General features: G+C 35.7%; 1 protein-coding gene across 1 annotated transcript in view; it reads right to left on the reverse strand.

Annotated features, from left to right (window-relative positions):
* Positions 1-18,365, reverse strand: part of STT3B (STT3 oligosaccharyltransferase complex catalytic subunit B) — a 107,518-nt gene that overhangs the window by 20,983 nt on the left and 68,170 nt on the right. Inside the window, exons 4-5 of the mRNA XM_058729643.1 lie at positions 15,917-15,982; positions 14,103-14,202 (exon numbers count right to left, since the gene is read on the reverse strand). Coding sequence (XP_058585626.1) covers positions 14,103-14,202; positions 15,917-15,982 — 166 coding nt within the window. The remainder of the gene's footprint in view (positions 1-14,102; positions 14,203-15,916; positions 15,983-18,365) is intronic.

Raw genomic sequence — 18,365 nt, forward strand, 5'->3', positions numbered from 1 at the left:
CCTCAGTGAGGTACTTGAACAAATGCAATAAAAGCTAAGTAAATCAGAATTTCTATATTATGGGACTTAAACTGTGGCTCAGTTTATTTGACGAGATTTCTAGTTATCAGTACATTTCTATCAGTCTTGTGTAGATCACCTGGCACAGAGTCATAAAGGCGGAATCAGGAAAAAAATGGGAATGAGTGATCTTGATTTTGAACTACCTAATAAAAAATTCAGTTTCCTCACTACAGAATGAGGGGTCTGGCCAAAAAGATTTGTAGATTAACCACCCCCCCCCCCCCGCCCCCGAACAATAACCTAAGATTCTTTTATTAGGCACCTAGAGCTGCAAAATCAAACCCTAGACAGTAACTGAACAGAGAGAGGCACATCTAGAAAGGCCAGGCATGGGAAAACCTTGTATTTTAATTATAGTTAAGTCTACTTATGTCCAAACAGCACCATCACCTCTTAGGCTAAGTTCTCTCTTTCTTATAAATACTAATGAACACTGAATGTTATAACACTGTCACAGAATTTGGATTAAGTATGGTAAGTGGCACATGCTGAACAAAAAAGTAAAGCCTTTAAAAAAAAAAAACCTGAAGTGAAATTTATATATAATCATTTAAAAGTGAACAATTTAGAGGCATGTAGTACATTCACAATGTTAAGCAACTACCACCACTCTAGCCCCAAAACAGTTTCATCACCCCAAAAGAAAACTCCATATTCAGTAAGTAGCTGCTCCCTATTCCCCCCATTCCAGAAGGTAAATACAAATCTTCATCTGTCTCTATGGATTACTAGTTTGTTCTAAATGTGAAAGTAACAACAAACAAAAAGTAAAAAGTAAAAGTCTCTAGCCCATTTACTTCCCTAAGTCATTTAATAATTACTTTTCCAGAATTAATCACCAAAAGATATGGTGAGCACACATAAGCACATTCATATGCATATTCTCTCTCTTCAAATGGGACTATACTATGCTTGGCGATATAAAAACTTTAGCAATCACTTGCTTGGGAACTACTGAAGTTTCCTCCCAGGGATTTGCTCAAGTTCATTTCCAGACTTACTCAAAAAGAAGAATAAACCTTCTAATATTCTCAATTCAGTGTTTTTATGCAACTTCATAGAGACACTACCATCAGTAAAGAAAAAAACTCTATACAGAAGCAGATGCACTAGTAATGAGTGATGGAGAGGAATTCAAGAAAAAGAACCTCAATCTCAGATAACATAAAACACCAGGTGGGATGTTAATTTGTATTATTTTGTAAACAGAGGTTAAGGTCAAATTAAACTGAATTAATAGAAATAAGTTCAACAATATTTTACCTTTGAATACTCCTATACATATTAGATTTGCACCAGTGATACAAAGCTGGTAAGTGTGATATACGCAATAATCCAAAGATCACCATTTTCTTTTAAGAGAACTGGATTCATGTTTCCCTATATTTCCTATTTTTTGGATCGCTGATCTTGAGATGTTTACATAGGGGAACAGATGTTCCTTCTCATAGCACTTTTTTCTACATAGACAGTACTTCCATTAAATTAAAGTCAGGACTGCTTGCCAGCTGATAGAAAATATCACAAACTCATCTTACTTAATACTGTCCTCCTCCGTGAATCTGTAAAATTAGATACACATCTCTGTACCTCAGTTTAAATCCCATTTACAAAACCCATGTTTTAAAACACAGAAAATAACAATTAGACATACTTGAGTAGAAAGGAATAGTGAAATAACGCTCAATTCTTAAAAGTAAACACCATCTTCACTACAAAGTGAAGTCCACGCTTTGTACAACGGCATCTAACAGTGTGTTTAAGAATTACCTAATTAAAAAAATAAAAAAAATAAAAAAAAAAGAATTACCTAATTAATTCATTCAAATATTAACTTTATGTAATTATGGTCCAGGCATTCTAAGGATACAAAAACCCTATTAAGATCAATCCTATCCTCTAAGCGTTAGACATCTATTTGGGAAAAAGCAGAGATGTACACAAATAACCGTAATACAATGAAACAAATACATGTCACAAAGGTTAAAAAAACAAAACAAAACCCTAGCTCTATAAAAACTTCTCACAGAAGAGTGAGAGATCTCTTCTTGACGTGAGCACTGAAGAGACAGTGGACAACATCTGTACCATTCTCTAATGTTCTAAGAAGACCTCAACAACACAAACCCATAGATAGCAACCATTCGCCCACTAATTGTTCCTATGAACTGTCTAGGAAACTTGACCAAATTACTACCTACGACTATCACAACTTTCAATCCATCCATGTTAGCCTACTTTTCTTACCCTTTTAAGCAGAAGAACAAAGCTTTCCATCAGAGTAATGAACTCTAAGAAAATGCACGATACCAATAGTGTTGTAAATCATTTATTACATCATGAAAATGTGACCACACTGCCATCCTGTGGAAGCACAGTTACTGGCATTCACTACTGCATATGATACTCCCAATGTGCTCGAAGAATTCCAGAAAAAATGGCCATTCTCTATTATTGTTTATTTGCCACCAAAGAAAATCCCTTTGACTTGACTCAAATAGTAATCTTCTAAACAGAGCTTAAATATCTTTCACCGTTAAAATATTTATTTTTTTATCCAAGGGTATGGGGTAGGGCCAGATTCATACAGAAAACTACCATCCTTGACTTAACATGCACGAATAAGTTGTTATATACAATTAATTAAAAGGCACTGAAACTTCTGATTCAAGCTCCATTAAAATTTTAAGTTTTCAAGAAGTTCCTGTTGTTCCCCAACTAACCTTTAAGGACCTCCTCCCTGACAAAGCAAAGACTTATGTTGATGGTACTCTTTACACTTATAAAATACTACTGTACTTTTATTTAAAGTTGGAAAATATTTTGTGAATATTGTATTTCCATTAACTTTGATCCACTATTAAATCACCTTAGCATTTTTTTAATGTTCATTCATCTTTGAGAGAGAGAGAGAGAGAGACAGCACGCGTGGGAGGGGGGGTGGGGGCAGAGAGAGAGAGAGACACAGAATCTCAAACAGGCTCCAGGCTCTGAGCTGTCGGCACAGAGCCTGACTCAGGAACCGTGAGATCATGACCTGAGCCAAAGTCGGGACGCCTAACCAACTGAGCCACCCAGGCGCCCCATACCACCTTAGCATTTCTGAGCTGCTTCATCTCCTGGTTGATATTTAATGGGAAGGGCTAACAAAATATTCCTTTGCTTTCCCAATTCTCTCTAAACCAAAGCAATATTAACCAAAAGAAACACAGTGGGGAAGTATTTTATAATCCAACCAATCTTGCTTCATTATTAACAAATATGATTAAAGAACCGTAAGACTGCTGAAGCTTTTGATTTATAAAGATACTTTACTACTTGATTACTGTGAATCCTGGGTAAATAAGCAGGATGAAGAATGGTAAGAAACACGAATTAAAGCTTAAAAATGAAACAAAACATAAAAAACATTAATTCTTCTTTACCAGCAGAGAAATAGAATTTTTAACAAATACAGTAAAAAAAATAATTTTTCTTTTCCAAAAATGCTGCTCATCATTCATTTTGGAGAGAATGAATCTTTGAAACAGATGTTTTACAAGTTCGATTTGTAAAAAGCAGCAATGACTTGTTCAAAACACTTGAGAGACACTTAATCCTAACTTTTAAAAACAGCATATATATTTCATACTGATACATAAGATGAAATCAAGAATACAGCAGAAAGTAAATAAACATCCGGGTTTTGGTTTTATCTGTATCATGTGAAAGAATTATGCACTTATTTTCTGGCAATGGTTGATGAGTTACAGAAGTGTATTAAAATATAAAGTAAGTTGTGTGTGTTTAAAGACTATATGAAGAACTCAAGAAATATGTATAATTTTTACATAACATAAAAGTATTAATGATCCTAATTAACACCTTTAGAGCTAAGTTTAGTTACTAAACTTAATATGCCAAGAAACAGTAATAGACAAATATCAGCAACCTCAATTCACTCATAAACAAAACAAAGTAAATATTTTAAACCATGCAGAATCACAAGTCATGTCATCACTAAAAACCTAAAAACACTTTTTTAAATTCTTCTTAATCTATCTTTTTCTTAACGTCAACTATTGTGGTTAAGTGGCTTCTAAATTCATTTAACTAATACCACTAAGACTCTGTTAATTTATACTACACAAAAGCAAACCTTTGGACTTCGGAATATAAAATTCTCAGTAAAACAGACCTTTAAAGGAAATCTCAGATCTGTTCTTCTAGATAAGAATACCAAATGATTTATTGCTTCTGTTTAGTTTGCAGAACATGAATATTCCTTGTTTCTATTCACTGAAAAAGTTTTTCTGATTAAGCTAATGATTACTGCTACATCATAGGTAAGACTGGTTCTAAATATCCTGGGTCTTAAAGTAAGAAGATAGAAGACTAATCCTGTGCAAACTAAATAATGAGTTATATTAACCATACTGATGGCAGCAGAAGCAACAGCATCTTCGAGTGTGCCCCTGAAGTAAATCTTCCCCTAAAGTAACCACTGAGAAAGTTTTATTATAAACCAGTTTAAAGAAAATTTCCCTATCCACTTCCTCCGATAATTAGTTTCAATTACCTATTGTAAGATAGACATCTGGAAAACTCACTTTACGGAACTAATATTGCAAATTCTAGTGAAATTTTTAATGAAAACTTGGTATAAAAATGGGGGGGGGCAATTATGATAGTCCCTGTTTGTCTGCTCTTGGCTCATGTTCCCTTGAAGATACAAAAAAGAAAGGCAAATCAATTAAGTCAAAATAAGACATCAGTAACAAATTGTAAACACTCTATGCAGCATGGGAAAACCATGTCTTAATGGTATATGGACATATTCAATCCTTATAAAAATCTAATTCATCTATAGGCTATAAACGTAATCTTTTATTGTGGTAAGAATTTATCTGCCACAAATACAAAACTGTATAACCCTTTATTACTTTCAATATCTGAGATCTAAACTATCAAAATGATTTTAGTTTATTTACATTCTGAAGCCCTTCTAAGAGTTACTTTATAATTTAAAAAAGTTGCTAATTAATAGGTTTTAAAGATGTTTTATTACCTATAACTATGTATTAGCAGAAATGGCAGACACCTCTTTGATATTTAGCATTTCTAGCTTGTAAAATGTTACTGGCAATTAAACAAAATACATTTCTGTAGTAAGAAACGTAATTCTTATGTTGCTTTTTGAATTCTTAGCTGACTTAGAGAAGTCATTTGAGAAAAAACTAATTCTATTCTATTTAGTTGTAATTTTTTCCTTCCTGAGTTTTTATTTATTGTAAAATGCAGCAAACCTTAATTTCTTGGGAAAATTGCCCTCCAAGGCAGTACAAGTTACGTGCAAGACCAAATATGTTACTTCTCTTCTATTCTGATTACCCCATGCCTCCACCTAAGTATATGCTATTGCCCTATAGTCTGTTATTTCACAATACTCCTAACTCTTCTTTCCAGGAGGCTTCCCAAGGCCTTAGAATGGGATATATTAATAAGGTATTAGTATAGACAGTAAAGAGTCAATGTCATAAATATTTTATCTCTTAAACTTCATGTGAACAAATGGGAGCTGTTTCTGATCTCAAGCTCATAAAATTAAATCCCTTCATGGTGTTTTTCAAGGGACACTACCAAAACAAAGAATTCTAGATATTTCAAAAAATAAAATTGGTAGTTTTCCCTATTTAAACAGATATCAGACTTTATTTTTCAAAAGAGTGCACTTAGGGGTGCTTGGATGGCTCAGTCAGTTGAGCGTCTGACTCCTGATTTTGGCTCAGGGCACAATCCCAGAGTCATGAGATTGAGCTCTATGTAGGGTTCCACACTCATGGAACCTGCTTACGTGTGTGTGTGTGCGCGCTTAGGAGCAGAGACAGAAAAGTGTATTTGTGTGTAAGTAGAAATTTGATGGATGGCAGCTAAATCTCAAAAGGGTAGAAATAATAAGATGGTTAACAGCATCTAAAATTGGAAAACAAAAATCAAGAAATAGGAGTTTCGGGGCGCCTGGGTGACTCAGTTGGTTAAGCAACTGACTTCGGGCTCAGGTCATAATCTCATGGTTCGTGAGTTCGAGCCCTGCATCAGGCTCTGTGCTGACAGCTCAGAGCCTGGAGGCTCTTCAGATTCTATGTCTCCCTCTCTCTCTCTGCCCCTCCCCTGCTCACGTTCTGTGTCTCCCTCTCTCAAAAATACACCTTCATATTTTTTTTTTTTTTTTTAAGAAACAGGAATTTCATTTTGTGCTACTATGATTTGTAATAAGAAACATACATTTGGTCTTCATCCACTGTTCTGGCAGAGAGCTCCCAAAACCCTTGGAACTTCCTAAGTGAGGAGAATGATGAAGGTTCTTTTATTGTGTTACTGAGGTGACTTTTGCACCTCACCTAAGATGAAGGCTGGTTGCCAGAGGGAACCAACCACATGATCGGAAGGCTGGAATTTCAGCCCCACGCCCCTGACCTCCAGGGATGGGAGACGGGCTCAAGATTGAATTCAATCACCAACGGCCAATGGTTTGATCAACCATGACTATGTAATGAAGCCTCCATAAAACCTCCAAAGGACAGGGTTCCAAGAGCTTCAGGTTGAGAAAGTGGAGATTTGGGGAAAGTGGAGCGCCTGGCAAGAGAAGGGAAGCTCAATGCTCTTTCCCCATACCTGGCCCGATACATCTCTTCCATCTGCATGTTCCTGAATTACATACACCCTTTTATAATAAACCTGTAATCTTGGACTCTAGCAAATTAATCAAACCTATGGATTTGGAAGAGGTCATGGGAACCTCGGATTTACAGTCATATGGTCAGAAGTCCAGGTGACAACCCGGACTTGTGACTGGCATAAAAGCAGAGGCCAGTCTTATGGGACTGAACCCTTAAGCTGTGGCATCTGATGGTACCTAAGGGTAGACGATACCACAACTGAGTTGAATGTTAGGACACTTAGCTGGTGTCAGGGAACAGTTTGGTGGTGTGGCAAACCTCCCACACATGTTGGAATTGGTGGTTTAAAAAGTACATTCGTGGTAAAAACCAAAAGAAACAACTGAAATAACTGTAAGTAGTTGTTTCACGATAAGAATTTAAGGACTAAGCCGATTAAGGAAAAGGCGGAGAAAAGAACTGCTGATTTTGCTTTTAAGCTTTGTAGTAATATTTGACTTTCTCAATTATATACATTATCTTAAAATTTTAAACTGTATATAATAATAAGCACACCACTCTATTATTGTGTTTTAGCTGCTCTGTGATGCTCTATGTAACACACCAGTGTCATTTCTCTGCTATATTTTTCATAATCAAAATAGCTGTGGTGAAAGTTTATCTACATTTAAAACAAAAAACAATCTTTAGTCATCCTCAGTCTTTATAATCACCTCTTGGCCTCTGGCATTCTTTCTTCTTTTTTAAAAAAATTATTTATTGGGGCGCCTGGGTGGCTCAGTTGGTTAAGCATCCGACTTCGGCTCAGGTCATGATCTCACGGTCCATGAGTTCGAGCCCCGTGTCGGGCTCTGTGCTGACAGCTCAGAGCCCGGAGCCTGCTTCAGATCTGTGTCTCCCTCTCTCTCTGCCCCTCCCCCGTTCATGCTCTGTCTCTGTCTCAAAAATAAACATTAAAAAAAAAAATTATTTATTTTGAGAAGAGCACAAGCAGGGGAGGGGCAGAGAAAGAGAGAGCGAATCCTAAGCAAGCCCCGCGATGTCAGTGCAGAGCCTGACATGGGTCTCAAGCTCACGCACTGTGAGATCACGACCTGAGCCTAAATCAAGAGTTAGAAGCTTAAGTGTCTAAGCCACCCAGGCGCCCCTAGAACTTTTTCTTCTTACCTGGCTATTCCTTCATAATTTTAACATTAACAACAGAGGCCAACACTTAAATAACACTTTGTGTTAGTCCTTTTATAAGCACTTTTCATTATCCTTAAATTCTACAAGGTGGGAATTATTATTATCTCCGTTTGACTCATGAGGACATTAATTAAGGCATAAAGAAATTAAGTAATCTGCCCAAAATTGCTAGTAAGTGACTAGTGGTAAAGTGACCACTAGTAAGTGACTAGACCAGGAAATTGAATCCTGTTAATTTGGTTCTGCAGTACATGCTCTTTTTAAAGAGTTTTTTTTCGGGGCGCCTGGGTGGCGCAGTCGGTTAAGTGTCCGACTTCAGCCAGGTCACGATCTCGCGGTCCGTGAGTTCGAGCCCCGCGTCAGGCTCTGGGCCGATGGCTCGGAGCCTGGAGCCTGTTTCCGATTCTGTGTCTCCGTCTCTCTCTGCCCCTCCCCCGTTCATGCTCTGTCTCTCTCTGTCCCAAAAATAAATAAAAAATGTTGAAAAAAAAAATTTAAAAAAAAAAAAAATAAATAAATAAAGAGTTTTTTTTCTTTTCAAAATTTATTTATTTTTAGAGAGAGGGAGAGCAAAAGTGGGGAAGGAGCAGAGAGAATCCCAAGCAGGCTCCCGTTATCAGCACAGAGCCTGATATGGGACTCAATCCCATGAACCGAGAGATCATGACCTGAATGGAGATCAAGAGTGGGACACTCAATCAATTGAACCACCCAGGTGCCCCCGTAGTGCATACTCTTTACCCTGTTAGGGCACTTCTCATTTATGGTTACATCATCACAAACCCTCTGTAAGTCTGTTTCTATACTATTTTCTCCTCTCAAGATCATGATTTATCTCTAAAACTTTCAGAAGGACAGTCAGTTGAAAAGCCTAACAAGACTTTCCTGAAACTTAAAAGTCAAAACTGATCTTCACAAACTCCTTCTCATTTCCATTTTGTTCATATGCTATGATTACAATGTATTAACGGATACCAATTACATTGATGGCCCTAGAAAAGGGCCATCTTTTGATCATCTATGCATCCTAATGGCTAGCACAAAACTAAGTATTAAACATTTAATCCTCTACTGAACTGATTTACTCCTCAAAAAAAAAAAAAAAAAAAAAAAGGAAAGAAAGAAAAGGTAAAATTAGGCAAACTAAATTCTAGTGCTTCCAAGCTTTTTACATGCTTGTAGAATTTTTACATGCAATTTTTACGTCTATTGTTGTGTAGCATTAGATATGTTTTGTTTATGTATGGCAAGTATAAACATGATGCCTAAAATTTATTGGTTTTACTTAAAAAATTTTTTTTAAATTAAGAAAGTTTTTAAAATAAGCTCTATGCCCAATATGGGGCTTGAACTCATGACCCCAAGATCAAGAGTCACATGTTCTACGGACTGACACAGCCAGGGACCCCTCTGGTTTTCTTTTTAATTCATTCAAGAGCAGGATTGTCTTTTCTTCACTCACAAACTCTACAATCCTAGAACAATTTGTACAGAACTAAAGTATGTGGTATATGTCTATAATACTTTGCTCTTTATATGATGGTTCCACCAGCAAATATTACCATAAAAATGTAGTTTAGATATAATATAAAAAGTGATTCTGTTACTCTCTTCTTACTCAAATGACCTCAACGAAAGCACACACACAATAAGCAAATTCTTCAGTGACATTTAAAAATCACTTATCAATACTAGAAACTAGTTTCTTCCTGCTCTTTAAGTTATTCTAATTTAAAATTTTAATTGTAATAAACCATGAGATAAAATTCACATTTCTATAAATTAAAAAGTCTCATTTATTATGAATTTAGTACATGCTCATTGTAGAAAATCTGGAAAGCAGAGAAAAATATGAAGAAAAAGTATCACTAGTAATCCTTGCTGTCTGCTTTTTATTAACTTTCTCCTAACTCACCAAATACCAAAAAAGATTACATTTAATGATGCCATAATATTTCATGATTTGGCAACACTACAATTTAAGTGTAACTTAAAAATTAAAATTTCTCTATTGGACATTTAAACTATTTTCAATTATAAGTAACACCATAATGAACACTGCTAAACATGTCTTCATATCTTTAATAATTTATCATGTAAAGTGTGATTAAACATTTCTAAAGGTTAAATGATTTTACATCCATTAGTGTTATGCGATACCTGTAAACCACTCTCTCTATAAATGCAAATTACGATATGGGTGTTCTTTCTTCTTATTAAAACATCAGAATCCTATTTGTGACATAACTGTGTGTAATTCACTTCCCAACATGGTGAATACACCAAGTACAAAATATATCTTCACAAAATAATTTAACTTTCTTCCCACATAAATTTCAAGGGGCTTTTCTTTTCCCTTGCCCCTCCAACCCCCCACTCCTGTGCCACACATACCCTATACATCCACATTATCTTCCATGTGCCCCTCTTCCACATGTGAACAAACTTTTGAGTTTTCCCTGGCTTACCAACGGATTCTAAAGACACGTGCAAAAAATCTACTGAAAGGGAAAACCATTTTTCATAATTATTTCAAATGATTCATTTTTACTTCATTTAATTTGATACTAAGAACCCAATCAAATATTTGGTTTAAAGGATTATGAGTTTGCCATTTATCAATCATTATTTTCTTTATCTAAATGTTTCTGCTCATGAGGAGAGAGAACTACAGACAAAGGATGTTACGTGATAAAATCAGAGGACAAACCTCTATATGTAGCTTTATAATGCCTTCAAATTTTCCAGGACCATTAAGTTAGGTTAAATTGAACTTAAATCTTGATACATTTAGGATAAAGTAGAGAATAGCTGATTTTTCTATACCATCATTTCCCATCCATTTAACAGTAAACTATGAAAAAGTATACAAATCACCTAAAATACTCTTAATCATATGAATGGAATAAGCTATAAAACAAGGAAGGTGGGGGTAGAGAATCTCAACACTACAAAATTATCTGAGGTGTTTACTAATCTAACTTCACACATATATATAATATCCCTGAACTACTTTAGTGTTCTTCCCTCTTAAAAGAAGAAACATTTTCAAGAGCCAACCAAAGCAGTATTAATTGCGTACTTTTTGTAAAGTTACCATAGAAATCCTATTGGCCAAATACAAGGTCTTTCCTTAATTCTCACCCTACTAGATCTTAGTACTAACACTCAAGGGAAGTTGGACACTGTTCATGTTTTCAACTTTTATGTAGAAAATCCTGGGGCGCCTGGGTGGCGCAGTCGGTTAAGCGTCCGACTTCAGCCAGGTCACGATCTCGCGGTCCGTGAGTTCGAGCCCCGCGTCGGGCTCTGGGCTGATGGCTCGGAGCCTGGAGCCTGTTTCCGATTCTGTGTCTCCCTCTCTCTCTGCCCCTCCCCCGTTCATGCTCTGTCTCTCTCTGTCCCAAAAATAAATAAAAAACGTTGGAAAAAAAAAAAAAAAAAAAAAAAGAAAATCCTTTCATTTGACCTCTTTAACAATGTATGTATCTAGCTCCTTCTATTTTGGCTCTTCTTCCTCTTCCTGATTCAGGGACGTTTCACAAGTCTATTCCTCAATCTGCTCCCCACTCTATTCCTCTGACCATTAAATTTTCAAGACCCAGAAGTTTTTAAATTAAACAAATTTTTAGTTCCTCCCCTATTACATTTAACTTAAAAAATTTCTCTACTTACATATCTCTAAAACAAAAAGTTGAGACTTGAAGTTTAATCTATCATTCTCCTTTCTGGATCCTAAAGACTGTTTACAGTGTTTTCAGGGTAGAGATATATCACAGGCTAATGTATTTCAACAGTAAGGTATTTATTTACATGGAAGGCATACAGTTTTAATAGAAATAGTAATTTGTAGCATCATGGGCTATGGAGCCAAAACTTCTAAGCTCAGGCCTAAATCACATGGTCTTGGGCAAATTATGTCCTTTTTTGCTTCCTCATCGTGTAAAATAAGGACAGTAACAGTACCTACACTACCCTCTCACAATGTGGTTATGAAAATTAAATGAGTTAAATACATGTAAACAACTTAGTCTGTGGTATCAAATAAGCACTTGATAATACATTATTTCAGTGGTGACTGTTATAAAGTATGCTGAAATGACTATATATGAACTTTTTAAATTGATATGGTATACACCCTATATAATTCACCTTTTTAAATATGCCATAGAGTGCTTTTTCTTATTATAGTCACAAAGTTGTGTATTTATTACCACTATCTAATTCCAGAACACTTCCTCATCCCCAAAGAAACCTCATTCCCATTAGCAGTCACTCTTCCATTCCCCAAACCTCTGGCAACCACTAAACCTATTTACTTTCTGTCTCTAAGGATTAGTCTATTCTGAACATTTCATACAAAAAGAATCCTACAATTATACATGGGCTTAAGTGTCTGGCTTATTTTACTTAGCATAATGTTTTCAAGCCTCACAATGTATCGGTACTTCATTCCTTCTTACGGCTAAATAATATTCTACTATATGAATATACACACTTTATTTATCCATCAGTTGGTGGACATCTGGGGTGTCTTCACTTTTTGGCTATTAGGGATAATAAATATTGCAATGTACATCACTGTACACGTTTCTGTGTGAATAGTTACTGTCAATTCTCTTGGGGGTATACCTGGGAGTGAATTACTGGGTCATAGGGTAACTCTCCAATTAAGTTTTTGAGGAACTGCCAGACTACTGGGTTTATTTTGTTGTTTTTTAAAATTTTTTTAAATGTTTCTTTTAAATTTATTTTTGAGAAAGAGCATGACCAGGGGAGGGGCAGAGAGAGAGGGAGACACAGAATATGAGGCAGGCTCCAGGCTCTGAGCTGTCAGCACAGAGCCTGACGCAGGGATCGAACTCACGGACTGTGAGATCATGACCTGAGCCGAAGTCGGACGCTTAACCAGACTGAGCCACCCAGGCGCCCCTTTGTTGTTTGATTTTGTTTTTTTAGGTAAGTAAATAAGCTTTATCTTTCTGTTACTGCTTTCCAACAACATTACCATACTGGAATTGTATTATTTTACTAAGACATTGGGTTCAAACCACAACTTCTCTCTTATTAATTCAACCTATAAAGGTTCTGTCTCTATCATGGATAATGAGCTCTACGATTTGAGACATCTATCACTAAGCATCTTATTCAAAAGATATGTTTTAAAACCTAGAGAAAAAAAATAAAGATTTCATAGAAAACAGGTTCGTCTGAATGTTCACCTTCCCAAAAGTCCCAAGTTTAAAACCTAATGGCCAATGTATCAGTATTATGAGGTGGCATTCGGGAGGTAGTAAGGTGGTAGTAAGGGCTTTGGGGATTAGTAACCTTTTAAAAGAGGTCCAGAGAACTAGTTCCTCCCTTCTACAATGTAAGGACAAAGCAAAAAGGTACCAGCTATGAACTAGGAAGGGAGCCCTTACAAAAACGTGACCATTCTGTTACCTTAATCTGGGACTTTGCAGCCTCCAGAACTGTGAGAAATTTCTGCTGTTTACATGCCTGTGGTGTTTTGTTTTAGCAGCCCAAATGGACGAAGGTACTCTGTCGTATACTATATAGAAAAGGTTTTCAAAAGTTTATTAAACTGTTTACTCTTACAGTGACTGTGCTGAATTTGAATATGCATATGTGAATGATTTTCTTTTCCTTTTTTAGTTTTTCTTTTTCTAACGTTTATTTATTATTGAGAGACAGAGACACACAGAGCGTGAGCAGGGGAGGGGTAGAGAGAGGGGGAGACACAGAATCTGAAGTAGGCTCCAGGCTCCGAGCTGTCAGCACAGAGCCCGATGTGGGGCTCGAACTCACAAACTGCGAGATCATGACTTGAGCTGAAGTCGGACGCTTAACCAACTGAGCCACCCAGGTGCCCCATATGTGAATGATTTTCAAGACAGAATACCCATACCCCCAAACTAAGGAAAAAACTGGGCTGACAAATATTAAATCTAGTATCTGCAGACTAATTTTTACAACAGCAAAAACTCATCAAGAAGTTGGTAACAATGTATATACGTAAAAGTGCCTGACCCACCTTATTGATACAAAAAAACAAAAAAAATATATATGAAATTATTTTCACCTTCTTATGAGTAATACGGCCAAACAGAAATGGCTGTTCAATGAAAATGTATGGCTGTTCAATGAAACATCTCTTAGAGGTGAGATTTCAAACGTCAAATCACTCACCTATGTAGACTCTTTTGCTGTATCTCTGCATCAGTAACAGCACAAATACATGCAGTGGAATAAGGTTGATGATAAACACATAACCACCCCAAGCAGAGACCTACGGATTAAGAAATGCAAAGTTAAATAATTTAAATGTCTGCTTTTAAAAATAGATTGTTTTATTTGTCATGACAATCTAAACATATAATGAACAAATATAAACAAACACTAGGATTTTTGGCAAGTGTGACAGATGCTTAAAATTGATTTATGAAGCCTACATATAACCTATTTCTATGTATTATTAAAATAATAATCCCATAAATCCAACATGCTTCTCTATATTCACTGGAGAAATGGTCAGATTAAACTTAGTAACACTGAGAACATTATAATTTTGAATTGGTAGTAAAAAGTCTGTCATAAAGGTGAGGATTCTTAAGATACAGATCATAAACTTTTAAAAGGGAAAAGAAAGGCTTTTACTTCCCTCACTTTTGAGAACTACATTGCAAGAAGCTTCACTGAGAATAAGAACAATGAATGTTTAGCACCAGCCAACAACTGAACTATAAGGAACTCTCGGATAATCTGGATATGCTTCAAGATACTCAAAAGGTACTACCTTAAGTATAAATTATTTCATACTAATGGATTACAAATCAAGATTCCATTTTAATGTTTAGCATGTATCATAAAGTTAGACTGTTCTATCAAAATAACGGAGTATGTTCTGGTCTAATTTTTTTTTGTATGGTTCTTTAAATTTTTTTTTTTTTTTTTTTTTTTTTTAAAGTAAGCTATATGCCCAATGTGGGGCTTGAACTCACAACCCTGAGATCAAGAGTCACATGCTCTACCAGCTGGCTCTGTTTCGGTAAAGATAATGTTTATTTTCGACCAACACTATTACCTTTTTGAGTATATTCAATAGGCAATAAGCTCTTGTCAAGAACAAAGTTGTGGGTGTACATTAATAATCAAAAGCTTGAAAGAACCATTTGACCAATAGACACATTAAGACACTAGATGTTAATATATACATTCTAACAATGCTGCCCATATCTAAAATATTTCAGAACCACTTGTAATGAACTGCCTTCGGTATACAATAAAGAACATGTTTATTGCTTCACTGACATGCTATTTTACACCAAAAACAATGTTACTCTGATTGAGCAGGGGTTCTAAGTGAAGGACTTTGAATTACCTCCAAAATTTAAATGTAAACTTCAAAGAGAATGAGTTTTCTATTACTTGGGTACAAGCACACAGATATGTGCCTGGCCTTAACCACTTTAAAAGGGGCATGGATAATTTGGATGCACAAATTCCATGCTATGTGTTCAAAAACAAACAAACAAAACCTTACTTAAAATTATCACTAGTTTTCAGCACAAGACTACTAGATGATAGTCTGTGGTGTGGGAAAAAAGGCAGGAGAATGAAGAGGTAATTCTGAACCCCAATCTAAGTAATCTGTTGAAAAAAGTACGTAGGTAGTTTACCTAGAGGATAGCACCATTATTTAGGTAAAGTTGTACATCTGAAAAGAAAAATTGTTTCACTTGCTGCAAATATTATATTTGAGGGATTGGCATTTATTAGCCCTCCCCACTAAAGCAAAGTCCATACACACTCCAGAGATGGGGGTAGGGAAGAGGATAGCAGTAATGAAGGGGACTATATTAAACAAAATTAAAATCCAAAGATTTCAGGAGAAAAGGAAGTGGAGAACTAGTCTGGATGAGAAGAAAATGATGAAGACGAGGAATTGGTCTAACTGTGAAAGACTTGCCAGACCTTGTATAATTTCAATAATGAATTCTTACCATATAGAAATATGATAAGCAGCAGCACATCGTCCAAAAAACTGACCCAGTTTTTACAGATTTTACCTAAAAAACAAGCAAATGTTTATCAATGTTCCTGATGGGAAAAAAAAAAGTTAAATATTTAGTAAGCTTGTACTACAAAAAGCCAAAGTTATTAAAAAAGTACAGAGGTTTTATTCAGATATTCAGATCCACTTAAGATATGCATTTAGAACACCAGGCAACAGTCAGACATTTTATAAATAGCCTTGATTTTTCCGTTGTTGTTATGCAGTTTTCAGTAAAAACACTCATCTTAAAAAAAAATTATATTTTCCTATATATGCTTTATTTTCTATTTTAAAATGATTAACATCAACAAATTAAGATTTTAACTAAATAATTTGTTCAGCAGAACTACATTTTTACATAGTTGGTCTTCTTAATCTGTAATTTTTCATTTGAATATATACATCTTGTATAGAATTCTAATTATAAGCATCCATTTTTGAAAACCTATCATCTAGAAATTTTCAGATACCATAACCAATATCAACAATAATTAATAAAAATTGGGGTGTCTGGGTGGCTCAGCTGGTTAAGCATCCAACTCTTGATTTCATTTCAGGTCATGATCTCACTGTTGTGAGATCAAGCCCCATGTAGGGCTCCACCATGAATGTGGAGCCTTCTTGGATCTTCTCCCTCTCTCTGTCCTTCCCCCTCTCACATACACACTCTCTCTCAAAATAAATAAACATTAAAAAAACCCAATGATCAATAAATAATTATCTATATCTTCAAGATATTGATATTCCTAAAGAAATTTCTAGGATATGTCAGTAAAATGCTCAATCACTCTGAACCAGAAAGACAACCTGCAATCAACGAGTTTCAAAAAAATAACATCTCTACTGTCTAAAACAAAACAAAACAAAAACAAAAAACAACAAAAAACTAACCAAAGAAATAATTCCCAGATAAATTTGTATGTTCGTCTGAAAATAACAGTTTGGTTCAGAAAACTAAATTAAAAAAATTTTTTTTTCAGTTTATTTTGAGAGAGAGAGCACATGCAACACATACACAAGTGGGGGTGGGACAGAAAAAAGGAAAGACAGAATCCCAAGCAGGCTCTGTGCCATCAGTGCAGAGCCCAATACATGCCTCGAACTCATGAACTGTGAGATATGACTTGAGCTGAGATTAAGAGTTGGACATTTAACTGATTGCACGCCCAGGTGCCCCAGAAAACTGAATTTTAAGTTTCAAAAACACAAGTTCTAAATAGTTATTTATGCCAAGGGTAAAGAGTCATCTTTAAAAAACAAATCGAATATTCTAAAGACATGATAAGCCTAAGTCCCATTACAAGCAATTCTGATTAAAAGAGTTATCTCCATGTTCTGATAGGAAGTTCAAATAGTTAGTACTATATTCTACATACCTAATTTCAAGGAATTTACTTTTAAAATGAGCCTCTACTAATATATTAAAAGAAACTATAGGTGACATGTAATCTTTGGGGGAATTGTAAAGCACACACACACACACACACAATGAAAGGAGGGAAAGAAGAAGGAAACGTTCCTGGTTTACAGCACTTAAAGATATTATCAGACTAACTTCTGTTACATAGAGAAAGACTGCTTTGAATTCAACATCATAGTGTATGTGTGTGACAAAACACCCCCCCCAACCACTGCCAAAACCAGCTTGACCTATGCTAAAATGTGAATAAGGAAGGCAGCATATTAAAATTTTGACAATTTTAAAAATAAAAAAATTCCCAGGGCAGATTAGAAATGATTCCTATAATATCCGATCTCCAGAGAGATTGGAGAAGTGAGTTGGAACCAAGTGCTAATGAGAAAATCACATAGAGACCAAAAGACAAATTAGAGAGACCAAAGATGATTTTTAGAAAGGAAAGCAGCTACCAGGGAAATGGGAAAGAAAAGAATATTCAGAAAGCCTACTTCTAGGTGGGGAGACTAGAAGAAATAGTGTTGTTAGAGGATGAGATGAGCCAGAAACAAAAAGGAATCCCAAGGAATGGAGCACAGAAAACTATGCTAGGTAGATCAATAAACAAGGAAAAAAAAAAAAAAAGATTCTACATAGAGACTGAAAATTAAAAGGACAGGTCATCCAGTAAACTGGAGGTAGAGATGACGAATGTTGAGGTTAAACCTGCAAACGACCATTCAGTCTTTTACATTTGTGTGTCAGTTATCATTTTATTGCCTCTTAGCTCCAAATGCACCCTTCAATATATGTTCTAACAACAGAGTATCTTCTATTTCTCCTGTGAAGTGAGTATGATGTTAAGTTTTCTCAGCAGAGGGTGCTGAGGGAACGTTGCACAAGAGGCTCTCCAATGATTTCAGGTTGCAGGCTGGAGTTGGTGGGGTGGCTGTGAGAACATCTGGTGGTGCTGACCCCAGCCATGGGCCCAGAACACAGT

This window comes from Neofelis nebulosa, chromosome 5, assembly GCF_028018385.1.
Source record: "Neofelis nebulosa isolate mNeoNeb1 chromosome 5, mNeoNeb1.pri, whole genome shotgun sequence".
Lineage (NCBI taxonomy): Eukaryota > Metazoa > Chordata > Mammalia > Carnivora > Felidae > Neofelis > Neofelis nebulosa.